Here is a 25,253-nt window from a genome sequence, read left to right on the forward strand (position 1 = left end):
AACATGAAACAGTTACTAATACTTGTCCCTTACTCTTGAATGGTTCAGCGACAGAACTCTGCTCGGTGATCTAACCAGGGAATTACTTCAATTCCATAATTTCTCTAGGAATGCACACAGAGATATCCTTTTGACTCCCTCAATGATTCTTCCATGCTTGAGACAGAATCAGGGGATCTCCCAATATACCCTGGACCTATTTTCCTCAAATCTATAATTTAACAGGCATACACTTGTGAAATATTTATTAATTTCCCAGGATATAAAGTCAATGTATATACCCCCAACCTCAGTATTTTCACAAATAAAAAGGGTTGTGATTTAATCTATTCATATTTAGATGATACCTTCCTTCAGAATTATACTTCCGATTAACATTATACTAACAGAAACATGTATTTTGTCTCTCAGACTGGTGGGCATCCTCATGACCGATTCCATTCTTCCCCTCTAATAATAGATGGGCATCAGTCAGCAAGAAGGGGTCATCTTCCCTCCAAAGCCTGGTTTCCCTTAGTGTACTGCTAGTAATCCCACATGGGTTTAAATTAATGCAAACTACTCTATTCTCTTTTCTGATGATCTTGTCAATTCTCCATGCTCAACCCATCAGTCAACCAGTCAGTAACTGAGCAAATTAAACTCACCCAAATCTATGGGTATCGGAGATCCCTCTCTTTAGAGGTGTGTATCATTTCCATAACCTAATTGGTCAATGAATGTGATTGTACAAAGTTCCAAAAGTGACATCACGCTAAACCATCCCCAGCATATTTAAGAAAAGCACCGTCTAATTGGAATAACTTTGAAACACAGTTTCCCTCCATATGAAGTGATGTTATCTTGCAGATTTCTATTAAACAATTGAAACTTTCTGAAACCTCCCGTTACTCACCAGTTCACCAGATTGCTCTCAATCAGGCAAATCCAATGATGTTAGCCAGATTTCGGCATGACATGTGATGTGTGCATTACAGATTCATGTGTTTTACACTCAAATACTTTTACATAAAGATTGATATCTCAGCTCAAAATAACTGCCTAGCTGGCAAAGACACGAGGATATAGGAAACATGGACGTGAAGCTTTTTTAAAAAACGTTATTATATAGCACTGAACAAGTTTCAAACCATAGAAATGAGACAAACTGAACACTGGCAATAATGTAGCATTATATTAGACTTGGCATTCAACATCTAAGGTGGCTCAGGGGTGTGCGTAGTCTCATGGGAAGTATAAGCTGGCAACGCACATCTCCCATAGGTCAAGACCAGTCCATCATTTAAAATAGTCCCTAAACTCTGACCAGATATTTGCCGGCCATAAATCAGGGGAGCGTCAAATTCAATAGCTAATTTCCATGTCAACATATGACGATTGAGCAGACATATTTACATTCTTCCATTTTGCAGAATTCAAAAACATTGTTTTGCAATCCACTGATTGAGGTTTTAATGCTGCTATTTAGAAAAAGTAAGTTTCTAGGACCTTCAGATCAAACATTTTAAAAAATGTGATACCATTTGATACATTTTAAATCATGTCATTTTTTTCATTACATGTAATGAGATGAATTACAATTTGAAATGGCATTCCAACCCATGCCAGCCTTCAGTGTTAGTCCCTTTTGAATCTAACAGCTGGGCCATTCAAGACTCCTGAGAATGTGGTTGCCATTGAACTCTTAGTCAGAAGGCAATTTGAAGTTAGGCTGCCCAGGGCCAGTGTTAACACATGTCCCTGCCTCTTGACTGAGTACTGACACTTGGGACTTGAGCTAGACTCCAGGTTTCCAAAGCTGTGAATCACATCCTCCTGGAAAGACGTGGCTGATGGGAAGATATGGTTATTTGGAGTGCAGACCACTGCTCAGAATCTATTTGTATTTATTTTTAAGAACTTGTAACGCGCCATAGGCCCAAAAGGCAAACACACATAAAACAAGAACTACACAAAAAAAATCTTAGCAAAAGCATAAAACCATTGTAAAAAGGAAAATAAATGCAGTATAATAAAACCACTAAGTGAAAACACAAAAACAAGATTGTCAGGTAAAAGCAGAGCAATATAATCAGCAAGAAAAGATCAGCCAGACCAAAATAAAAAAATGTCAGTGTTTAAGGAATTTATTTTCGTATGGTGGGCCTGGTGTCTGAGAATAGCAAAACATGTCCTTTGATCCAGTCCATGGCCACATTGTATAGTCCATCTTCAAAGACCTGAGTTTAATTTCCTTAGAGCAAGCCCCTCCTGTATCTGTTTGGGGAAGGTATTGTAATTTTGCTCTCCAGGCCATGCTGCTGGCTTTATTCACCAATGTAGCATTTCAAATCATATGCTTTCTACACTTGCTCACTGAAATTGCCACTTTAAACAGGGTAAAAAATGTTGCAATTAAATTCCTGTCAAAGACTTCTATTCCATGTCTCTGTAGGTTTCTTTATACAAAACTTTCTGAAACCTGTAAAAGCAAATGGACTCAATGCAGGCCCAATTTTTTTTGTTTTACTTTTCTATAATATGCTGTGCTTTTCATACCAGATCGGACTGTTCAGTAAATGGTACTGTATATTTTGTGTAAACTGGTAAAATGTATTTCAGGCCTTGTCAGCTACTTTGGAAATCTACTCTTCTTGTTGATGGAATGCTAACATCGCTCACTTCCTCACACATGTCTGTGTGCATGATGCAGTTCACATATTTAATTTCAGTGACTCTTTACTTCCTTTTCTTTGGTATAGATTTCCCTACAGTGTCTGGCAGCAAGGGTCAAAATCTGCAGTGGAATAACAAGAGTTCAAACAGAGCTGCTAAGGTTGCTGACAGTTCTTGGTTCCCACAACTATAGGCCTCAGGTTCTAACATCTATCAACAATCAGAACTTTCTAACGATCCTGCATGTATTAAAGCAATGAAATGACTTGCTACCCATCAGGAAGCAGATGAGTTGCTACAAAGCACAGTGTCCTCGACGCTGCTCACAAAGCAAAACAGCAGGCAGTATGCTGGGCTTGAGTGAAGGGGAGTCTGTCAGATTTGGGGCAGTACAGTAGGATTTTAGGTATCTTTCTGTTAATTTATATGTGGTTACCACATAACCTCCCTCCACACTGTTGGTTGGTGGGACAACTCAAGGAGTAGGTTGTTGAGGACAGACAGAAATGCTGGACACAGGGCACTAATGAGGTTTTGACCACTACCTAGAACTCCATATAGGTGCAGTTTTCTATACCTCAGAAGAAGGAAGTTATTAAAACTGAATGTGTCCACTGCTATGACATCACAAGGGGGGGGGGGGGGTTCATCATCTTGATGCCATGTTCTGTTTCAGATGAAAGACAAGCATATTACCTCTGCCCCTCCCACAACCAGCCACAGGCTCCCCGACTATACTTTAACACTGTTGTGCTTCAGCAACAACAGACATAAGAGCTGAACACATTGTGGCTCAGCTTCAAAGAGATGCTTACTTGTGACAAGGATTGGCCAGATCATTGTGGACGATTGGGCAGCCACGACCCTCCTAACCTGAAAAGTGAGGCGAAGCAGGATAACTTAGTGCACGCCACCGCCATCTCGGACGATTTGTGCGTGCTTGGTCCGTGCAGTCACAGAAATGATGCGATAAATTGAGCACTGGCGGCTGCTCAGAAAACGTAAACGCTAGCTACTGTTGTACATTACACCGTTCCTCTAGTTTATTTTCGGACATATGGTAGTGTGCCTGGACACACTGTTATATTTGTGACGGAGTGGCAGGTTTTGCATTATTTCAAAACTATTCCCTAAATCGAACTCAAGAGTGCTGCCACAAAAACACAGATTCGTTAATAGAACAATTGTTCCATTGGTTACTATATTGGAACACAAGTTAAAAAATAAACGAGCTTGCACAAAATATTTGATCCAGTAAAAATGACCAACTAATACATTGTGGGTGACAAAACACAGAGTGCTTAAGCACAACACGGTCTTCCCAAAAGGGGCAGATGGTATACTGCTATGAATACAGTAAATGCACTAAAGTAAAACAAGATTTGGCAATGACAACAGTTTGGGCTTTTGTGCTGGCATTGGAAAGACTTGCCATGCACAGCCGTACTGCTAATAAATAGCCAATGATGGTAGTGGGTGCGCAAAATGAGAGTACCTGGGCATCTAATGGCAGTGACTGGACCATTCCCAACACTTTTACACAAGCCAAAACTGTTGGCTTTATCAAAGCTTGCTTTTAACGGGACTTCAGTGAAGGACATGCAGAGTGCTTATAAATCGATGGCTGAAGGCAGACCGGGTTTACAACTCCAAGTCATTAACTCTCTGAAGACTGCTTTGAAAAACACGGATGGTAAGCTTGTATTAAAGAAAGCTCAAAGAGTTCCAATGAGGAGGTGTTTTGGGAGGAGCAGGCACTGGGTGGGAACGGCCATAGCAATTAGCATGGCCATGGGTAACCAATGGGTGGGAACATAAACACCTACAAGCTGTGTGTGTCCCTTCTCATATGCCATGTCTCGCTAACTGTACTCTAATGTAATAGTTTTGGCTTATAGGTGTCTCAAGCATTGTAGCCAAACCTAAATATCCAGATGAGCAACAGTAGAACATCAGTCTCCAGTTCTGAGCTTTACCTCCCCATCCAATATAATGTCAACATCTCCCACGTCGTTTTCTCCATTTGTCCAATGCTGGAATAGCTAAACCTTAGTGGAGAACTAAGCAAGGGAACATCTGGCGCAGTGCCACACAAAGACCCAAAGCTTGTTGGGTAACCTCGTGCAGATAAGCACTATAAGGGAAAACAAGCATACTCGCATGAAAGGCTAACTTTTCAAGAAATGGTGAATGTAAGACATAGGGTCTACAGCAAGGGATGAGATCTAGAACAGCCTGGAGTTATGGTGGATAACACAGGCTTCCTTGCGCAGACCAGATTTGAAGCACTATAGGAAGTAGTAGATTAGTATCTTTTAATATCCTTGTGCTCCAACTCCCAGCAAAACCAAAGGGATAAAGAATAAACTGTATACTTAGCCAAACAGAACGCAAAAACTGCATACTTTGAGGAAGAAAAAAACATGAGGGGCGGAAAAAGAAAGGGCGATAAAAAGACAGAAGGCATTTCAGAGAAGGGAAGCAAACAGATTCCTGTGCCATCTTGGAATAAATGCACAAAGAAAAAAAAACTATACCTAGGATTGTATCACCGTTGGGTGAGCCTTGGCAATTAGCCAATTCAGAAGAACCACACAACGCACTAATTAAGAAGCTTCTGCAATGTCTGACCTAGAACTGATTATTAAAAGTGCCTTACCAATCCCAAAGTGCCATAATTCCAGAACGATTTACCACTACTCACTGTACTGTAGTTCACTGTGGCAAGAGCAAACGTACACAAATTACAGCTAAACACTGTTGCTGGTTCATAACTGGCTGAATATGAAATGCCTAGAACGCATCCAAGAGCACTTGTACAGTAGGAAGAACATGTTGACACAGGAATCCTGCATACATTTGATGCTGTAGCAGAGTTGGCACCCCAAGTTAAAGTGATTAGCACAACAGTAGGATTTGGACCAGGGTGGCATAGGGGAAAAATTGCTAAAGTAAATGCCAAAAATATGGCACAACATCTCTACAACAGTGGCATATTAAGGCTTTCTGCTGCCCTAGACCCAACTACGTGCATGCCCACCCTCCCCAAGTGTACTCCAACTTTGCCAGACTCTGCACCTTCACTAGATTCCACCCCTTCAACAGACTGTCTGCCTTTGCCAAACAATGCCTCTTCAGCTCCTTGTTGCCCCCATTTTGGGTCCATAAGACAAAAAAGGATGTTTTTAAGGTTGCAGGGACAAGAAAGTTATTGTGGCCACTCTTAATTCAAGCCCGTTCTCATCTATGTTGTCTTAGTTTAAAGAGTGTTTTCAGATCTCTGCTGCCAGAGATTTGAAGGCACGGTGTTCTACAGTTGAGTGCTATACTACTTTTGGTTTGGTCAGAAAACAGTATTTTAGAAGGAGCAAACAGAACCAAAAATGTCTCAACTGGACACAAGTGGGAGAAGGTTGGAACAAGGAATTTTTGGTGTCAATGCAAATATCTGGTCTCTCACAAGTTGCCTGCCACCTCCCCATGAAAAGCACCTAGACTGGTCTGTAATATGAAGGTTTCAGGCAACAGGACTACATTGCCACATGCCATCTTGTCAAACAGAAAGGCTAACATATGAAATATAAGCAAGTGGCACACGTGCATCTTATACAAATGTTAACTCAGCCTCCTTCTCATGGTTACAGGTCTGGTGTTAGCAGCAGCCAACATGGAAATAAGAAATTACCACCTGCTGCATCCCATGTACCTCCAAATCCCTTGGGGTGGAATACCAATAAAAGGTGGCAAAATCACAAGTGAAATTTGAAAACTCTGCCTGTGCATAACTGAAACAGTAGAATCAAGACAGCTAGAGAACGTTCTTAGAGCCTTTGGCTGAGCATTCTCACGTTTGAGTAATGGATAAGGGCGACCCTAAACGTTCATGGGTGAGAAGCGACAGCATTCCGAGTAGCTGCAGACTGCAGACAGCTTTTGTAACAAATGAAATGGTGCATACCCTTACATCAGTGCTGTGCCATTGCCCAAAATACCCAACATTTTTTAAAGCATATTTTTAGTTTACAATTTAAACTTGTTTATGCTACGTTTACCTTAACAAAAAAGGTAAACGAAAAAAAAAGACCCCCAAAACATTTAATTAAAAAGAGGTAACAGAGTAAAAGCGATTTACAAGAGGAAAGAGTCAAAAAGTCTTAGGTGAATGCCACATATAATAGTGGTTCTCTGTCCAACTTAATCATGGTCTTTCTTTTCACCGATGAAGTGCATATGGCTCTTTTCTGCCTCCGTAATTTTTTCCAAGATTTCCTTTAAAAACGTTAGCAAAGCTAATATTACATTTATTCTCTCCCCTTGAATTATGGAAGTCCCACATTTCATTGTATGTTCTCACTGAATCAAAGAATTTGCCCAGATGTTTCGTTCTTCGGTCATTCAAGGCCGGGCATTCGATAGTTAGGTAATCTAGAGTTTCAAGTGGTTCGTGACAGAATCAACAGATGTAATTACAGGCACTTACTGATTTGGGTCTTTCCAATACTTCCCTTGTTGGATATAGGTGGAATCGGAATCTCACACTCCTATCTCAAACTTGACGACGGGAATTTGTTCAAATATCTGGGTATTACTCCCAGTTTCCTGGAATCTTTGCCTTTCTTCCCTCCAGTTTTTACAGAGCGTGCGTTCCTATGTAGCTATTCAGTCGAAGTCAAATAGTTTCTTTTTGACCTGTCCAGGGTTGGCGAATCGCGTTTCTTCGCTCAGTGAAAGGTTTTGTAGGATGTCAACACGTGTTTTTCCACTCACTCAGAGACCTTTCACTGTTTATCTTCATAGCCTTTTTCAGCATCTCGAATCCTCCATCTCCTGGGGGATTCAAACATTTCCGCAGAAGTGATAATGTTTTCCACACCATGGCAGCGTAAAGTGATGTCAAGCCCATCTCTCTTCGTATCACGTCCACAGGAAGTGAGTTGGGCATGTTGAGTACTCGCCACCAAAAGATGCCCTCCACTTGTTGCCAAACTGACCCTGCAAGCATAAATTGGGATTCGGTGTCGTAGGTGAGAATGGGCATGACCTTAAATTTGTAAAACTCGATGACGGGTATTAAGAAAAACTTTCCGTATCTTTGGTTAATGATTCTGGCCTGCGTGGCCAGATTTTTAGCCTTAAATTTCACGGCCACCACGCCAAAACAATCATGGATACTGTCATTTAAGATTGATCCCAAATATAACATTGAGGCGACCTCTGGAAGTTTCTCCCCTCGCAAGTGCCAGGCTCTTTTAGTGCGACACGATTTCCTAGCATCGCCTAATGTAAGGACTTTCAATTTTTTGGGGTTTATCGACAATGCGTTTGAGTCAACATAAGCCGCCAATGCATCTATGTGGCGCAGCAGACCCATCTCTGTTTGATCCAACATCAGGAGATCATCTGCATAGAGGAGTCTGCTGACTGCCAATTCTGCGATGCTTTGTGGAAAGCATCTCACGTTGACAAATGCTTCTTCACCAGAGATGTATAGATAAAATACAGCCGTGCCAATCCTACATTCTTGATTTATGCCTTTTTTTGTGACTATTTCACTAGCCAGAATTCCTGTTTTACCAAGCCTGACTGATTGCGGTCGTGGTGTGAAGTCATTCCAGAGCTTCTCTCAAGTCTGTGGGGCAACCCCAGGTTTCCAGTTTGTTCCTTAGTATCCTCCTGTCTATCAAGTCAAAAGCGTGTGCTAGGTCTATTGAGTCAATATAGATTTTCTTGTTCTTAGAAGATTTGACCCCACATTTAAACCGATTTATCAAAAATAGTTTCAATGATGTACCGGTGCCCTTTTTAAAACCAGATTGCCAATGATCTTGATCAGCAGTGACTAGTTGTTCAGTTCTTTCAGAAGGATTGCAGAAAAAAGTTTACCAACTACGTATAGAAGGGCGATAGGTCTACAGTTTGTAGGGTCCGACCCATCGCGGGCAGCAGGGTCTTGGATTCCATCTCTCGCCTTTAACAAGGCAGCCCTTCGGTTCACGGCCGTAAATTTTGCTACACTTCTTGCCAGTGAGCCGTAACAGCGATTAAACATACGGCTGTCTCAAGCGTTTTAAAGACGCAGTTGCTTTAATGAATTAATTGGCACTATTTTCGAACTGGAAATTAGAAAAAAGAAAATATTTTCCTTTTGAGAATAACAGGCATCCATTACGTGAAGCGCCATTGTTGGATGCATTCACTACGGGATCGACTCCATCACACCGGTTCGCCAGCCCCTGAAAGTTTCAGAGGAGGTTAACAGATTTAAGGCTCTCCTGCCACACACCCCCTACCTTTGGTTTTTTACCAAGAGGCAACGCCAAGTTGGCGATTGCTCTCCTGTCCTGAAGAAGGTTGAACACTAAGTCAATACACGAGGGGACTGTCTCATCCTCGTGAGAAAACTTAACCGAAACATGTTGACAACAGTTTTCAAAAAAAACCCTGAATACCAACAGAGGGGCACATTGTAAAATAATCGAGTGTTGAACTTATAATTGTCTGATTTACTATTTGTGGTATATACAAAGTATCACCTTGTTTTATTTAATTTTTGCAAATATGATTATTGTATGGATGAGTTATGAATGAATGGTTTTTGGAGGGATGTATTGCATTTGGTTTGTGGAGCCGATTTTTTCATATGTGTATTTGGATAATAAACAAAAAACTATTCTGATTTAAACAATAGTCATTTGTCATCTCTGGTCTAGTTGGCCCCATCTCTTTATTATATTGCAGAACTGCCTGAAGGGCCATAGACAATAATCAGGCCTCCCTTTTTTCCTATCTCTATATACAAGTTTGGCCAACAAAGACTCTGTCGCAGTGCAATGACTGCCAATGGTTTCAAATCACTCACACATTGTTGTGGATCAGCTAGAACTAGAGTAACAAGATTAAAATGTATGTTTAAAAAATAATATATTGAAAACAAACTGATGTAATCGGCCACCCAAGGGCAGGGTCTAGTTGGCCTTATTATACATCTCTCTAGGTCTACAAGACTATGATGGATGAGAACCAAAAAGGGTTATGCATTTTTTCCTAAACTAGAGAGGACACGTCATTTGAATAAGAAAGCCCACATATATGTAGGCCACTAAACCTGCATATAATTAACTGCCCACAGGAGCTCTTTTTAACAGACAAGAACCTAGAAGGTCCTGTGCACTCCTAAAGTGATCTCGATGCATATAGAGCTCAAGGAACACCACCACGCATTATCACTTTCTTCTACGATTGCATGACATGAAATATACGCATACGTGCCAACATTTCCATACCATTTGGGAGCTGTGAAACAAGTCATGATATTAACTTTGCAAACTGACTTCTAGTTCTGGAGTTTCCCCATTATAAATCCAGGACAACACAATCCCAGAATGCAAAGTTCAGACTAGGACTGGAGTAGCATCTCTTAGTAGAATGGATAATGATTGGCATCCATATAATTGAATGGATTATATATAGAAGTCTATCAATAAGACAAAAGTCAAGGCAACAATAATAGTTGCCAATAGTACCAAAAACATGCTCAATTCAGCAACAGTTTGAAGCATTATCACCAAGTGCTTAAACAGTGAAGGATAAACCCTTAAGAAAGCAAAACGGTTCCCTTAGTCATCCCTGGGAAAATTAGAAGTGGTATTGGCATAGATATCTATATAGATTGAAATGAACTTGCGAGTGCAACACTATAAATTGTTTCTTTCTGTTAACTCTGCACTCAAATCTTATTTGAGCCATTTTGGTAATGATGTTTAATGGGAAGACAGTGTACCTGTATACACCAGCTTACATATATATTTAACTATGTACCCTTGTGGGTTATTCATGAACATAAAGCCTTGGCTATTTTGCTGGTGTGACCATTGAGATGCTGGAATTTCGATTTTAACAATAACTCAAAGTAGGTTTAGATTTTCTATATCTGACTATTCGGATACATGTGCTGCTCTACACAAACCACACACCTGTGCGCAATATTGTTGACACGCAACGCTATTCCATTTATTAGCACTTCTAGGCAAGCTGCTGCAGCGTTACGGATGCAAGAAAGTCCAGTCAAGTGTGTCCGTTCGTTTACAATCCACAGTGGCATCTTATGAATTCTTTATTATTTCTAAATCATTTATGATTGCATCTAGGGTCATTTTACTTGTTATTAGATCAATAATTCAGAGGATAATTAGGAGGATGTACATTTTAAACGCCCAGCAAATTGCTCACTTTGCAGTATTGCGTTGGCATCACATGGCACATTCTTCAAGATCGCATTGCGCTGAATGGAATCCGGTTACCACCATTCGCACTATCCTTTTCACTAGTAAGCATTTTTTAAAGTGACAAAATAAGACTTTAAGGACGACGTAATACTGGCATTTTAAGTGTAGCCGCCTCGTCCAATGCCTAATTTTACTTTTTTCATTGCGTTGTATATGTTGGTCCTTTGTTCACACTCTGGGGTTTTTACATGGGTGGTAGGTCACACATGCAGGTTTGGAGGCCGAAGTCACCTCATACGGCACTTGACAGCAGATAGCTTAGGAGAACAGGTATAATTTTACTTTGTGTAGGCAGAGCAGCTATTGTGCCTTATAAGCACTCCAAGCGTTTCTATCGATACACCCTTTGTAACGCTGGGTCTGTCTCAAAGCCATCCACTCTGTTAACGCTCAAGGTACCAGATCGAGTACATCAACTGGAAAATATCATTAGAAACTGGATGAGGGCTTTCGCTGCATCAATTAATTTGTCAGGTTAAGCAGATACTAACTTTCTTCACTTTCCTAAACTATGCCAACAGGATATATAACTTAGCAAAAAGACTATAGTGAAAACAGAATGCAGCAGCAAAACTACTTCTCAGACTCACTAAGAGAACACATCACACCCGCACTATGAACCCTACCAGCCCAACAAGTATTTTTCTTCAAAACGCTTTGCATAATCCAAAAAGCAATCCATGGCCAAGGAGCGTAATTCATACAGGGAACAATCTCCATCTAGAACCCAAAATCGTATATCAAGGTCCAGCAACGACATTCGCCACAAACCAAGACAATACTCAAAGCAGAAATTTGGTGGATCAGCATTCTTCTGCATCTTGGCAAAACTTAAACTCCCTCCCGAAAGAAATCCTACCAGGAGACCGCCTAAAATTGCAAAAACTGATAAAAACGTGGCTCTTTAACTCACAGAGCTAAACAGGAAAAAATGTTGACGTAAAATGGCCAACACAACACATGAGATACATCCAAAACAGAAAACCTAATGAACCAAAACGTGTATGCCGCAACGAAAAAGAATTTTAACAGCAACCACAATAGTAGAATTTGAACCCTGTCAGACCAACATAACCCCCCTCACGTAAAGGCACAGACTACCAACATCACCAACTGAACACTAACACCTAGATGCCTCAGGTCTTTGTGTGCTGCTATAAATGTAAAAATACCCCAGTAAAACATTCTAATATCCTGCATGTTCACCATCAAACACCAAACAAAACAAATAACGCTACAGCAGTAGACCAACCACCACAAAAATGCATGCTCCACAATACAAAATAAGCACAACACTACAGAAAACTAAAACCAATAATACAAAACACTCATCCAACAAACACCAACTAACCCTTACCAAATCAAAACGAACCCAGTTTTTCCGAACTGAAGCTACCACTAGCACAAAATACAAATATGCGCCAGCAACGAACTCTGCTGCAAAGGAGTGCTCTGTCAAAACCAGCATGAGCAATAGGTTTTAAAAAGGTATACAGCGTCATAAGTGATGTACATTACATAGGTTACAAATCCAGGTAACTAGTTGGTGCGACCCTATACATATATTTATCTACTTCCTAAAGGATGCCAGGCAATTGATCCCAGCATCCTCTGTCCTTCCACTTGGGGATCTTCGTCGTCCATCATCTGGTACAAAAGCTCTAATTGACAATTTTAGTTATGCAAGTCATTATTTCCTAGCCTCTACAGTGCACCTGGCATCAAGGAAATGAGCAAGGCAGATACTTTGGAGGTCGTGATAACTTACTCAGCACTACATGAACCCCCACTCCAAACCCAGACACTTTGGCGTCTCCAAACTCTAGTGCTTTCCCTCTCTATCCCACTACTGTTGGGGAGGAGGGGCAAAACTCCCAGGCCCCTCCGATTCAAGACGAGGCGATTGTAGGAGATACAGTGGCGAAGTTCAGAAAATGGAGGGGGGTGGGGGAGCTTAGCTATAGAAGCTGGGTTGTAGTGGAATTATAGCAGATTTCGTATTATTACCATGTGAGTCATGAAACTCCATTTTAGAAGTTAGACACCATTTTTAAATTGAGGCCTAGTGCCATGGCTATGCTAGTACATTTACATTCAGTCCTGAGGGTTAGAAGGGTGTGCGTGCGGTCTTTGCTCGCAGCCCTGGCAGCTCTGCACAAGGTTAATTTCTTGAATACACACACACACACAGTTCTTTATTATGTCTCATCAGTGGTGCATGCAACCCAGAAGGAGTGCCCTGCAAGGCCAACAAAGGGCCGGAATGGGCCTTTGAAGAGTTATCCCACAAGAAAGGGGGGGAGGGGATTAGGCCTTCACTGTCCACATCTAAGTCATAGCGGCCCTAGACCCCCAAGCCCTGGACACAAACATACACTGACCAGCACCAAAGCCCTGGCCATAAAACCGTCAAGTGACCAATCAATCAAGAGGATCAGGGAGCAGGGGCAGGGTGCTTCCACCATTAGTTCATGTGATTTGTGCTGCGAGGTGCAAAGGGAGAAGGTAACACATTTATACCACGTGGTGGGAAAGTGTGGAGGCGCCAACATGTCTGGGACTGGAGCAGGGGTTCACGTAGTTCTGAGAAAGTTATCACAACCTCTAAAGTATCTACCTCGCTCATGTCCTTGGTACCATGTGCACTGTAGAAGCTAGGAAATAATGACTTGTAGAACTAAAATTGCCAATTAGAGCTTTTGTACCAGATGACAGCATCATGAAGCAAGACACAGACAACAGATTCAAAGTACAAACAGAATGGTTTTATTAACTAAAATGTCAGGATTGTTGAATGCCCAATGTGCCTTATACTAAGGTGGGAATTCCCTACCTAAAAAAAACTAAGTCTGTGTGTCCAAAACCTATACTGGCCCCCACAACTAAAGCTAAACAATGTGGAGACATGTCAGCAATAAAAGAAATTGTGTTCCAAATAAAGTTATGTGCTTCTTCCTGCTCCTGGCTTACTTTTCAGCTCCCCTTCCCCAAGTTCAAGATAGTTCCACAAACCCTCGGAGAACCCTGCCCCTGTGTTATACAACTCGTGCTTACTTTTCAAATAGGCAGTATATGAATTTCGCACACACTTGCCATTGGGCCAACACTTTCATTCAGTTCGATATTCAATATCGGATCTGTTAATCTGCCACTTGTGCATTATATTGTCCTTATTTGTCTCTCAACCCGTTGCTTTGGGTTTATTTCAACTTGCACATGCTTTTTCATTCATTTAGCATTTCATTTCAGTTTCCCCAGAACCCTCAGGAGCACCTCTGAGTGATCTTCCATCTCCACTCACCGGTCCCTGGCATCTCCTCTGGGCAGCTGTGCTTTCCGTTTCGGCTCTGCCGACATGTGTTCCTTAGACGGCGAGCCCCGCTCACACTGCAGTCTCTCACCGGCAGCACTGCACTCTCCATGAACACTGTCCGGCACTTTGCTTCTTTTTCCTGGTTCACAGCACCAGCTGTGAACCTCCGACCCATGAGGCTCCCACACCTGTGGCCTTCTCACAGCCGCCTGGCCCCTGGCTCCACAGCTTCCTGTGGTATCTGCTGCATCCTGGCTCTCCTGCAGGATCCACCTCATCTGCTTCCTCGTATACAGGTTTCCATGCTGGTCGTTTTCTTGCTGCTGGTCTCCTGCCTTTTTATACACCCATTAGTAAAATGAATGCTTTGATTGGACATTTTATTTTCAGACCACATTACTATTGTTGAGAATATAACCTGCCCTTGGTACATTAAAGAGGAAAAAGAATTGAACCCTTCATGCTGTGCCTGTGTCAACTTTTGACTGGTATGGCTGCTCGTTTATTAGTAATGTGGGGCTGAGTAGGAGTTTAGAAAACACTACTGAAACCTGTAATTCTGAAGACTAGTAATCATTTTGTCATGGGAAGCCAGAGAGGAGAAGCCACAGGGAGGAGATGCAGAAAGCAAAGGTGGATGAAAAGTGTCACTGCAGCTGCCACGGGGAAGGAGAGACTGATCAGAGAATTAGGCTGGGTCTTAAGGTGGCTGGAGCCAAGTAACTAGATTATCTATTGCAAACTCAGGGAATATCCCCAGGGTTCAGAACCACATCCCTCACTATGCCAAGATTATGTTGAGTCTTCTTTAATCGCGCCTGCATGCCATGTCCGTGATTTGTTTGCATGTTGATTCTGTTCATTAATCAGCGATCTCCAATAAAAAGTTCTTACTCTTATAAATAGCTGCACAGCCAAACATGAATCAATAGAAGTTACAATGCCTATTCAGCGAACCGTTGGATGAAGCAGATCATCATTTGACAATTCCTACAACTTCACAGAGCGCCCCTCTGATAACTAATAGACAACACAAAATATCCATTGCACACTACTAGACAAACCTATTGGCTAATGAAGGCTGTGGAAGGAATTACACTTTTGCCAATTTTGGATCTGGATTGCTGGTTGCCGGTTGATGCATTGTGAGTATTTTACAACCTAGACGCTTTATTTATTTCTCCTTTTGCGTCTCAGCTACAATTTGGTTGTTTTCATAAAGTGGTATTGTATGCAATTTTCAAGTGTAAGCGTAGAGAACGCAATTATGCCAAATACATGTAATGAGAAAAATAAATGTAATGAGGCATAGGTCGTGTCAGCATTGGAGGACATCTTTTAAAATGTTTTAAATGTCCTTCAACAGTGTTTGGTCTCTCAAGAAACGTGACCACCATTGTACGGCACTAAATTCTGGCTTGCATGCTTCTTTAGTTTGCTCACTTCCTTAGATTGCAGTTAGGGGACAATCTAGTTCATTCTTCAATATGTGCCCGTCATGTTACAAGTTTTTAACTGAAATCAAGAACAACTTTGAAGATATATAGTTGCTAAATTTCTTCACTAGCTAGACAAACAACAATGTATTTAACTGGTATTGAAAGGGCAGATTCTAATTTTGGACTTCAGGGGAATCAGCAAAAAATACTGAACCATGGCAAAGGTAGAAGTAGAAGTAGAAGAGAACAATTTCGCTTCGGCCTCTACATCAACACAACATCTCCCTCCCACAAATTGCTACACGGTATTGTGATTGCAAGTGGACTGGGTTTAAAATTTGTAGTATCTGACTTGGATTGAGTGCACCAATGCAAGTATCGGAATGTAGCTGAGCAGCCTGGAACCTGACAGTACACCAAAGTTCCAGGAGTGTCAGTTGGGAGACACACAGGATGGGAGCGAGACTAAGGAAGATATATATACCTTGAGCTCCTGCCTCTTTCCTATAATTTACCCTGTCACTACAATAATACTACCTTTCCTTTTATAATACCTTGCCTCCAACGTCATCTCTGGTCACCAGAACCCAGGATATTTCAGAATGTAATCAAGTTTTACCAGACTGCTTCAACTGGCAGTTTGAAAGTCACTTTTTTAGCCAAGTGTATTTGCAAGTTGATTACAGTGAGAGGACTGGGTTTTGAATCTGTTTAATAGCTTCTGGGGAGCTTCCCAGTCCAACTTCTTTTATTGAAACATTTACTTCACTTGTTCAAATCAAAGTACTCTCACCCTAATAGAATAAACAACGTTTCAAGATATTGGCAAAAAGAAAGTTCAATGATTAATGGGTCTGGCCCAGACAGATTATTAGCACATATAAATCTGCACTTGGCCTTGGCTTCATCCATGAGCCCCCACTAGCACAAACACTATTCCAGTACCACAGATTGGTTAGTGCTGGAGCTGCTAGAGTTCTACAGTTGAGATGTGGGAAAGTGAACAGATGAGATGTGGGGGATTATTCCCAGCAGACTGTGTTCACAGAGTGGGCTCAGTTCAACAGCCTCCCCTCGCGTCCCTGAAGTGCCTCTGCATTCAACTGCTGCTGGCCATTCTGCACTGAGGAATTGGCAGCGCCCTTGACATTTCTAGTTTACAATTTTAACTCAAGTTGAGTAGTGGGGATGTGCTTATGTAATTTGTGTGAGTTTAATCCGAAAAGGCATTTCTAGTAATAGATTCAGCAGCTACCTCTCATAAGGTGTCTGCACTCGGTTGCCCTTCGGGTTCTGGCCATTGTACCCCAATAAACATTACTAAATCCCCCCAAATGATTTTCTAAGAAGGTTTATGGAATTCAGAAATTAAGCATTTTTTCAGAAATAGATGTTTGACCGCATCTGTAAAATAGTTTTTTATCCATCTGTGTCTCTGCATGAGGTGGAAGAAGAATGGTTAACATATTACGCACCAAGATAGTTGTCAAAAATGTTAAGCGTTTGGTATAACATTGTGGAGCATCCCGTGAGCACGATATAATAAAAATATCATCTTCAATGTAAAATCTAGAGCAGTGATTCCATTTAGTGTTGAACCCCTAAAAATTCATATCCTCCATAATGTCAAAGGTATGCCAACAGGAACGGCAAACCGGTGACTTTCTCTGCCCCATCTGTCTCTAAAAAAGGTTAACCATGGTTTCTCCTATTATAATATCAAGGGAGAGAACTCTTTATTTAATTCTTTTGAAAATGGAGAGAAATTACAAAGTACTTCATGTCTCAGAAACCATCAGTTACTGTGAAGAAGAGGGCTAAAGAGACATGCAGGAGTTCATAGCAGGCAGGCCAGCCTAATAGCTTTTGGCAGGGTCAGGCAATTAATTCTAAGCACCTGTACCTGAAACCAATTAACCCACCTGAGGGGTATACACGTCTGTTGCAGGTAGGAGCAGTAGAAAGAAGCTGGAGTGGGAGTCAGATGGTCAGCAGTGGCAGAAGTATAAGGAGCAGAACACAAAGGCTGGCTGTTCAACAAGGAAGTGCGACCACAAAAGGGACGCCGGAATAGGGGAAGAGCAGATTTCACATACACAAACCTGTACGACTGACAGCATTGGAAGAGGCTGGAGGAAACTGGCAGTATTTCCAGGTGCGCCCAATTGCGGTGAATGCAGAGCTGAAATTGTGCTTCCATCCAAGGCCTGTGTGCAAAAGCAAGCCGAGGGAATCTCGAGAGCAGAAGTCTCCTTTGATGAGGCCGGATCGGAGACACCCGTGCAGCAGAAGGAGGCGGGGACCCAAGATTGCCTGCAGCAGTAGTAGTTGAAGAAACCAAGCCCGGAAGCAGAATCAGCCAGCAATTAGTGATTGTGGAGTCGGGAAAGTGAAGCTCTGTACTCCAAATCAACTTCAATACCTCGCTGGTAACAGTAGCCAGCTTTCTAATAATGTGCATGCAGAATTGACTGAGATAAACCTGTTCATAGAAGTGGGAAGTCTTATTAACACAGGAAATGTAAAATGCGATGCAATATCAAGGGGAAACACCTGGGTGTTGTAAAAAGTCTTCTTTTCTGATCATTGAGCAAAAAAAAAAAAAAAGGATGTCCAGCAATCGCATGCCTCTTGTTAATCCTGAGAATGCTGCTGGTAAACCAAGAACTCTTAGTTGACTCTCCCGAAACACTAAAAACCCAGTTTTAAAGTTGTAGCAGTACAATTGTGGTTGGTAGTGTGAGAAACCCGAGGGCATCCATCGGTCCTCTTCTCAGGTGTTCAGGCAAAGGCACTTGCTTCTGGATCCTGACCCTGGGGGTGTAGAAGTAAAGGAGGATCAAGTGCGTGGAGGGTCCTTGGGTGAGGCAAGGTATCCCTCATTTCAAGAGGAACCCTCAATCCCAGACGCAGTTATGGGGTATTGCAACCCCTGTCCCACCACAAGAAAGCATCAGGAAGACGGTGAAGAAGATAAGGTTTAAGGGTGTGACAGACTATCCCCTTTCCCTTATGAGAACCAGCCTAACCCTCCCAAGGCAAAGAGGCTGCCCTTTCTTGTGACGAGAGAAGAGGGTTTTGCCATCCTGTAGAGGTCGAATAAGTCTAGTGGAAGTTGCCCAACCTTCTAAAATTGAAGTAGCAGCAGAGCAGTAGAACTTTGGTTGCAAATACAATTGTCAGAACTGTAGCAGTTGTATGAAGCAGAAGTCAAGAGTTAACTGTGGGACAAGAGAGCATACTCTGTTTCATCAAGGGAGCTTCTGGAGAGCAATTTCAAAGCAGAAGGATCCAGACAAAACTTTATCTAGCAGACGCTGGAGAAGTTACAAAACAGAAGAGTTGTCAAGTACAAGTGGTACTTGTGTCTTTAAATGTGTTAATCTTTTCCTGGAGAAAGTACCAATGGGATTCCTAGATAGCCTATTGTTTTCTTTGTGGAACTTGGAACAGGGAATTTTTTCATTAGGGAAGAAGAACTGCTACCAGTGGATTTTTCTTTGTGTATGAACTGTTATTTCTTTGGAACTTCAAGACTTTTCTTTTCTCCCCTCATTCAACAAACTATAGTACTGTTATGAGGAAGAGGAGACTAGGAGTAGTGAAAAGTCATTTCACAACTCTAGTGCCGAGACGAGGAAGATGCCTGCAGAATATTATAAAGGTCAGGCATGTCCCAAGTTCTCCTCTGATTGCAGTCAGGCAATTTCAATTGGGAACGCTCACCTGCAACCTGTGAAGCGGTTGCAGCTGTACAAGGAGGGAGGAGACCAGCAGGGGATCTTGTTTGCAAGGAGGCAGCTGTGGCGAGTCCTGCAGGAGAGCCAGGACGCCGGCAGACAGGCTCAAGGTACTGTAGTGCCCAGGGCCAAGCGGGCCGTAAGAAATCCACAGGTGTGGGAGCCTCTGGTCAGAGATACGCAGCAATAGCTGTAGACAAATAAAAAAAAAAGAAACCAAAGTAGCTGCTTGCACACACGGTAGAGAGGCAGAGCTGCTGACGGGAATAGAAGAGCATCCGAAGTGCAAGCGGGGCTCGCGGTTAAAGATAAGCCAGCAAGCAGTGCAGAAACGGAACAGCGCAGCTGCCCAGAGGGAACATCAAGGACTGGTAAGTAAAGCGGAAAGTCATTCGAAAGCAGGGCGCTTCTGGGGGAGCTTTGTGGAAGCGAGCCGAATGCAGAGATTAGTATGCACACAATGAAACAAACCTAAAGCCATGGGTTGAAAGAAAAGTGATGCAACAAAAGTGAACAATCACTAATATTGAATAACGAACTCAATGAACATTTTATGGGCAAGGCTACAACCTGATGACAGATGAATGTGAACATGCCCATTTGAAAGCAATTTATGAAATAAGAAAGCAAGCGTGAAATAAAACCACTGCAAAATGAACATTATGCATGAATACAGTTTGGCAAGGCCAACAACTGGCAAAGGATATGTGACACATTGTGGCAAAGCCAAGATGCAAACAATTAGCAGCCAGGTGAGGGTGACACCTTCATGTAAAGCCAAGAGGCTGACAAGGAGAAGTCAAGTGAGAGTGAACATTCACACAAGGGTAGCTACAGAAGAACCTGTGTGGGCTAAAGAGCCTAGGGTTCCTGGTTTCACAACCTGGAATGGGTGGACCGTGTGGTCTAACAACTGCGCCTAGGCCAGGGAACCCTGAATTGTAAAATCCAAAGAAATTGTTGAGGTAAATCAAGAAGGAGTAATTTGATTGAAACATTAATACAATCCAGAAAGAGTGTCGAGTTGATCTGGACTTGTTTTGAATATTGCAAGACTGAGACCAAGTATAAGTTGGCAAGGTGAAGTCTTGTGGGAAGGGAAACCTGAGACTTCCTGAAATGTGGTGCTGTCTTGAGAACGGGAACCTCTAGACACCATTTTCTTTGCAACTGTGTTATTTTAAACTTGGGGAAGGGAACCCTGAGGATTTGTGGAACTTACTTGAACTTGGGTAAGCAGAGCTGAAAAGCAAGCTAGGAGCTGGAAGAAGCTCAGAACTGTATTTCAATCACCATTTTTCATTGTTGACATCCCTACACATTGTTCAGCTTAAGGTGTGAGGGCAAGGATAGGTTTTGGACAAAGACAGATTTCTAAGTTGAACTTTCTGATTCGGACTTTCCTTCGTTTCATTCAGGTAGGGAAATCCCACCTTAGCTTAGGGCAAGTTAGGTCTTGAGCCACCATGACATGTGTTAATAAAGCAGTTTGGTTTGAACTTTGAATCGGTCTGTGTCGTACTTCATTATGCCTTCATAGTAGCTACAAGACAGAAGGAAAGGCAAAGAGGCTGCTCTTTCTTGTGACAAGAGAAGAGTGTTTTGCCATCCTGTAGAGGTCGAATAAGTCTAGTGGAAGTTGCCTAACCTTCTAAAATTCAAGTAGAAGCAGAGCAGTAGAACTTTGGTTGCAAATACAATTGTCAGAACTGTAGTAGTTGTATGAAGCAGAAGTCAAGAGTTAACTGTGGGACAAGAGGGCCTAATCTCAGTTTCATCAAGGGAGCTGCTGGAGAGCAATTTCAAAGCAGAAGGATCCAGACAAAACTTTATCTAGCAGACGCCTGAGAATTTGCAAAACAGAAGAGTTGACAAGTAGAAGTGGGACTTGTGTCTTTAAATGTGTTAATCTTTTCCTGGAGAAAGTACCAATGGGATTCCTGGATAGCCTATTGTTTTCTTTGTGGAACTTTTAAAGGTGAATCTTTTCATCCAGCGAAGAAGAACTGCTACCAGTGGATTTTTGTGTGTTTGAACTTTTGTTTCTTTGGAACTTGACTTTTCTTTTCCTTGGAAGGATTGACTTTGGGACTTTTCTGGGGGGACAAGATCTGCCCAGAACAAGTAGAAGTCATCCAAGACTGGTTGTTTTGTTAACTTTAATTTGTATTGTTTATATTGTTTAGTATCAGGGTTAGTATTGTGAAAGTTTCCTAACATTCTGTCTGGGTCCGGCGCAGGCTAGCAAGTGCCACACTTAGATAAAATTGTGAACATTAGTCCTTAGCTGGACCCAGACAGAATTGTGAAAGATTGCAAGTACTTGTGAACATTAGCCTGCGTCGCTTCGAGATAAGATTGTCAACGTTAGCAAGTACCACACAGATAGAATTATGAATGTTAGCAAGTGCCATACTTCGATAGGATTGTGAATGTTAACAAGTGCCACACTTGGAACTGTGAATGTTAGCAAGTCCCACATTTAGATTGATTTGTGAACATTAGCCTGTGTCTCATCGAGATAGGATTATGAATGATAGCAAGTACCACATTTACATAGAATTGTGAACATTAGCCTGCGCCGGACCCAGTCAGAATTGTGAAGGATAGCAAGTACCAAATTTAGATAGACTTTTGAACATTAGCCTGCATCGCATCTAGATAGGATTTTGAATGTTAGCAAGTGCCACACTTAGAATTGTGAACATTAGCCAGTGTCACATCTAGACATGATTGTGAAAGTTGGCCAGTGTGACATCTAGGTAGAATAGCGAATATTAGCCATTTCCACATCTAGACTGCATTGGGAATATTACCAATGCCATATTTAGATAGAATTGTGAATACTAGCGTGCTTCACATCTAGACAAGATTTCGAAGGTGGGCCAGTGTCACATTTAGATATAATCGTGAATATTGGCGTGTGTCATACATATATAGATACGATTGTGAATATTACCCAGTGCCGGATCCAGATAGAGATGCAGAGATATTCACACACCACATCTAGAAAGAATGTGGAAATTTAGCACACATCAATTCTAGATAGCGAGGCCAATAACCAAACCACTAACAATTTCTCCCCAATGCACACACCTCTCAAACTCTAACCAAACAACCACAACCCTAAAGCACACACAACACATGCAAACATCACTACACTGCAACAACAAAACAAACCACACATAGCTTTGCACAACAGCACACGAAGACTAACGACCGGAAGCACCCCCAAGCTCAGCCTACGGTGTTTACCAAACTGAAGCTGCCAACCGCAGATCACTGCTCTCTTGCACTCATCCTGCTCGTTCCAATTAACTCACCCCCCACCCCTTTTCCTTTTCAGATCTGCCAGAGTGCCAGCGGACGACTCCGGTGGTGATGGTGCGCGGTACAAATATCCTTGAACATTAGATTCTAGAGGAGGTAGGGAATCCCCTGGCAGGGTAGGCTAAGTTAGGGTTTGTTTATTTTTGCTTATATTAAACTGTTAAAACTTGAGAATACTAAACAAAGTCTTGCATTGCTGACCCCTCACATTATGTCAAGAGGTGAATTTAACCACTATAAGGAAATTGGGATCCATATAATAGTAGCTCTATATCACTGCAGGATGAATATTTTAAGTTAAAAGTTTGCAGAAGCTACATACAATTTGTTGCATGGCCAATTTAGTACATATAAAACATATGTGGTGTTACAAATAAAATATTCCCTTATATTATATTCTTTAGTTTGTATGAAAGCATGAAATGACATCCAACTAGATTCTCTGTCTGTAGTAAGAAGTTGCTCAGGGACACCATGTGCTACATAGATGGACATTATGAGTAGCCTAAATTTATTATATATATATATATACACAGACACACACATTGAGCCTTCTCTTAAAGTTCAAGGTAATAATGGCAACCTCTTACTTGAAAGCATCTCGTCTACTACAATTTATCTGGCCACATAAAATCTAATCTCTTCGTGAAAGATGGGAATTCAGTGCTTACATTTTGAACGTCAACATATAAGAATTTTAGGTAAGCAATGCATACTGCATGGATCTTCATCCACCGTGACAGATTTGAAAGTGTTAAAAATGCAATTTCTGCTGCGCTACTGATTAAATGTTTTGTAGGTGCATTGTTAATAAATAGTTTGGGTTCTCTAACCTCTCCAAATTAGCAATACATCTATATATCAGAACCACAATACCATCTTTCTCAAATAGAACTATAGGTTACCATATGGTACCATTGACTCCTCCCGCCGCTCCATATAGAAATAACATATGCAGAGGGAAGCACATTCCAAGGGTCATGGCCAAATTTAAACACATTTTAAACAAAATATACGGCAACAAAACCTTAGCATGAGAGGCGTTGCTAGTGGGGGCTTAGGCGGCTATAGCCCTGGGTTCTTTGGTTGTACCCCGGATAGAATCTCAGGGGCTACAACCAAAAGGCTAGCTAGCCCTGGGTCCCGACAGTCCCGACATTAGCATAGCCCCAAATCTTTTTCAGACCTACCAACACCCCTGTGTACAACCTTTCAGAGTATTGTATAACACAATGATTTTTAGCTCCAAATACATAGAGTTATGCTTCAATACACTTAGTAAGAGTAAATCAAGGAACATTCATGATATGTTACTCAATGAGCAGAATGATTGAGCAGCCATGTGAGAGAAGAATTCATAATCAAGAATGCTTACCAGTTTTGCCAGTATTTTTCATCCAGGTTTTGTTGGAAGATTCACTGTCAAAACCATCCAGCTGAAGCTCTTGGTATGCATCTCCAATCTCTGCATTCTGATCTGTAATGTCTATTGGAGACTGGTATATCCCACCACAGTCTGCACTTGATAACACCCAATTGTCAGGTCCGTATAACCCTGTTAAAAAAGAAAATGGTTTCATTACTCGTGGTTATTAGATGGTATACAAGTAGACTAAAAGAAAATAACGAAGATTGATAGCTATAACATTATTACACTGAGCATTGAAAAAGTTCTTGCCATGTGAAACTGCCCCTAGCACAGGAAAATAGCAATAAAGGCCCATCATAAAATTAAAGCAGGACGTTATAGGTTCTAACCTTGTGCATACAGGCCCAGGTCACAAGTGACTGGTTTGAAGTAATATGCATCCTATACACGTTCAGTACAGATATTTGATTATGAGAGTGGGCTGCAGTTGTTCCAGCATGGACCTAGTGTCTTCAATAGGTTTAAACTGGAGTATCAACAAATGGCAGATGAAGGGCTTTAATAAACACTGAAAACTTGGGCACATGAATGCACAACTTCTATTCATTTCGACCATTACATGTAGTTTAATGAGATCAAAATATGCTTTTCTTTTACACACATTTTTAAAGTGGAATACGAGTCTCCTAGAGGAAGTCATGTCTACTACTATTGGGTACATATGTGCCAACATATTGGTTACTGAGGGCGTGCAAAGGAATATTTGAACTGGTGGGTTTTCTATGCAAGGATTATTTTATTTGGGAGTATTTGTAATATTGCTGTTTGGGTTGCTACTGTGATCACTGTGTACCCATCCTGAGAGTATAGTCCGTCTGCCCTCCGTCCACATCCTCAGAAACTCAAAGTAGGTATAACACATCGGGCTGTCTCCGTTTCATCTTTATAATTGGGATCACAGCTGGTCTAGTAGTAGTATGGGTCTGAGTAGGTGGTTTAGCCACTACTCAGTCGTGTTCTCATTTCGTCACACTTATCCCCCCATTTTAATGTTGGCTAGCAGAAAAACAATCACACTAGCAGATCAGAATCAGACAAATAATAAACTGTTTATCATTTTTC

General features: G+C 41.6%; 1 protein-coding gene across 2 annotated transcripts in view; it reads right to left on the reverse strand.

Moving 5' to 3' along the window:
* PTPRG (protein tyrosine phosphatase receptor type G) overlaps positions 1-25,253 on the reverse strand; it is a 1,528,043-nt gene that overhangs the window by 1,057,458 nt on the left and 445,332 nt on the right. For both annotated transcript variants that reach the window (XM_069643751.1, XM_069643750.1), the window contains exon 3: positions 24,138-24,317. In XM_069643751.1, the coding sequence (XP_069499852.1) occupies positions 24,138-24,317 (180 nt within the window). The remainder of the gene's footprint in view (positions 1-24,137; positions 24,318-25,253) is intronic.

The sequence above is a fragment of the Ambystoma mexicanum genome, chromosome 2p (genome assembly GCF_040938575.1).
Source record: "Ambystoma mexicanum isolate Mex_15411 chromosome 2p, UKY_AmexF1_1, whole genome shotgun sequence".
NCBI classification, from domain to species: Eukaryota; Metazoa; Chordata; class Amphibia; order Caudata; family Ambystomatidae; genus Ambystoma; species Ambystoma mexicanum.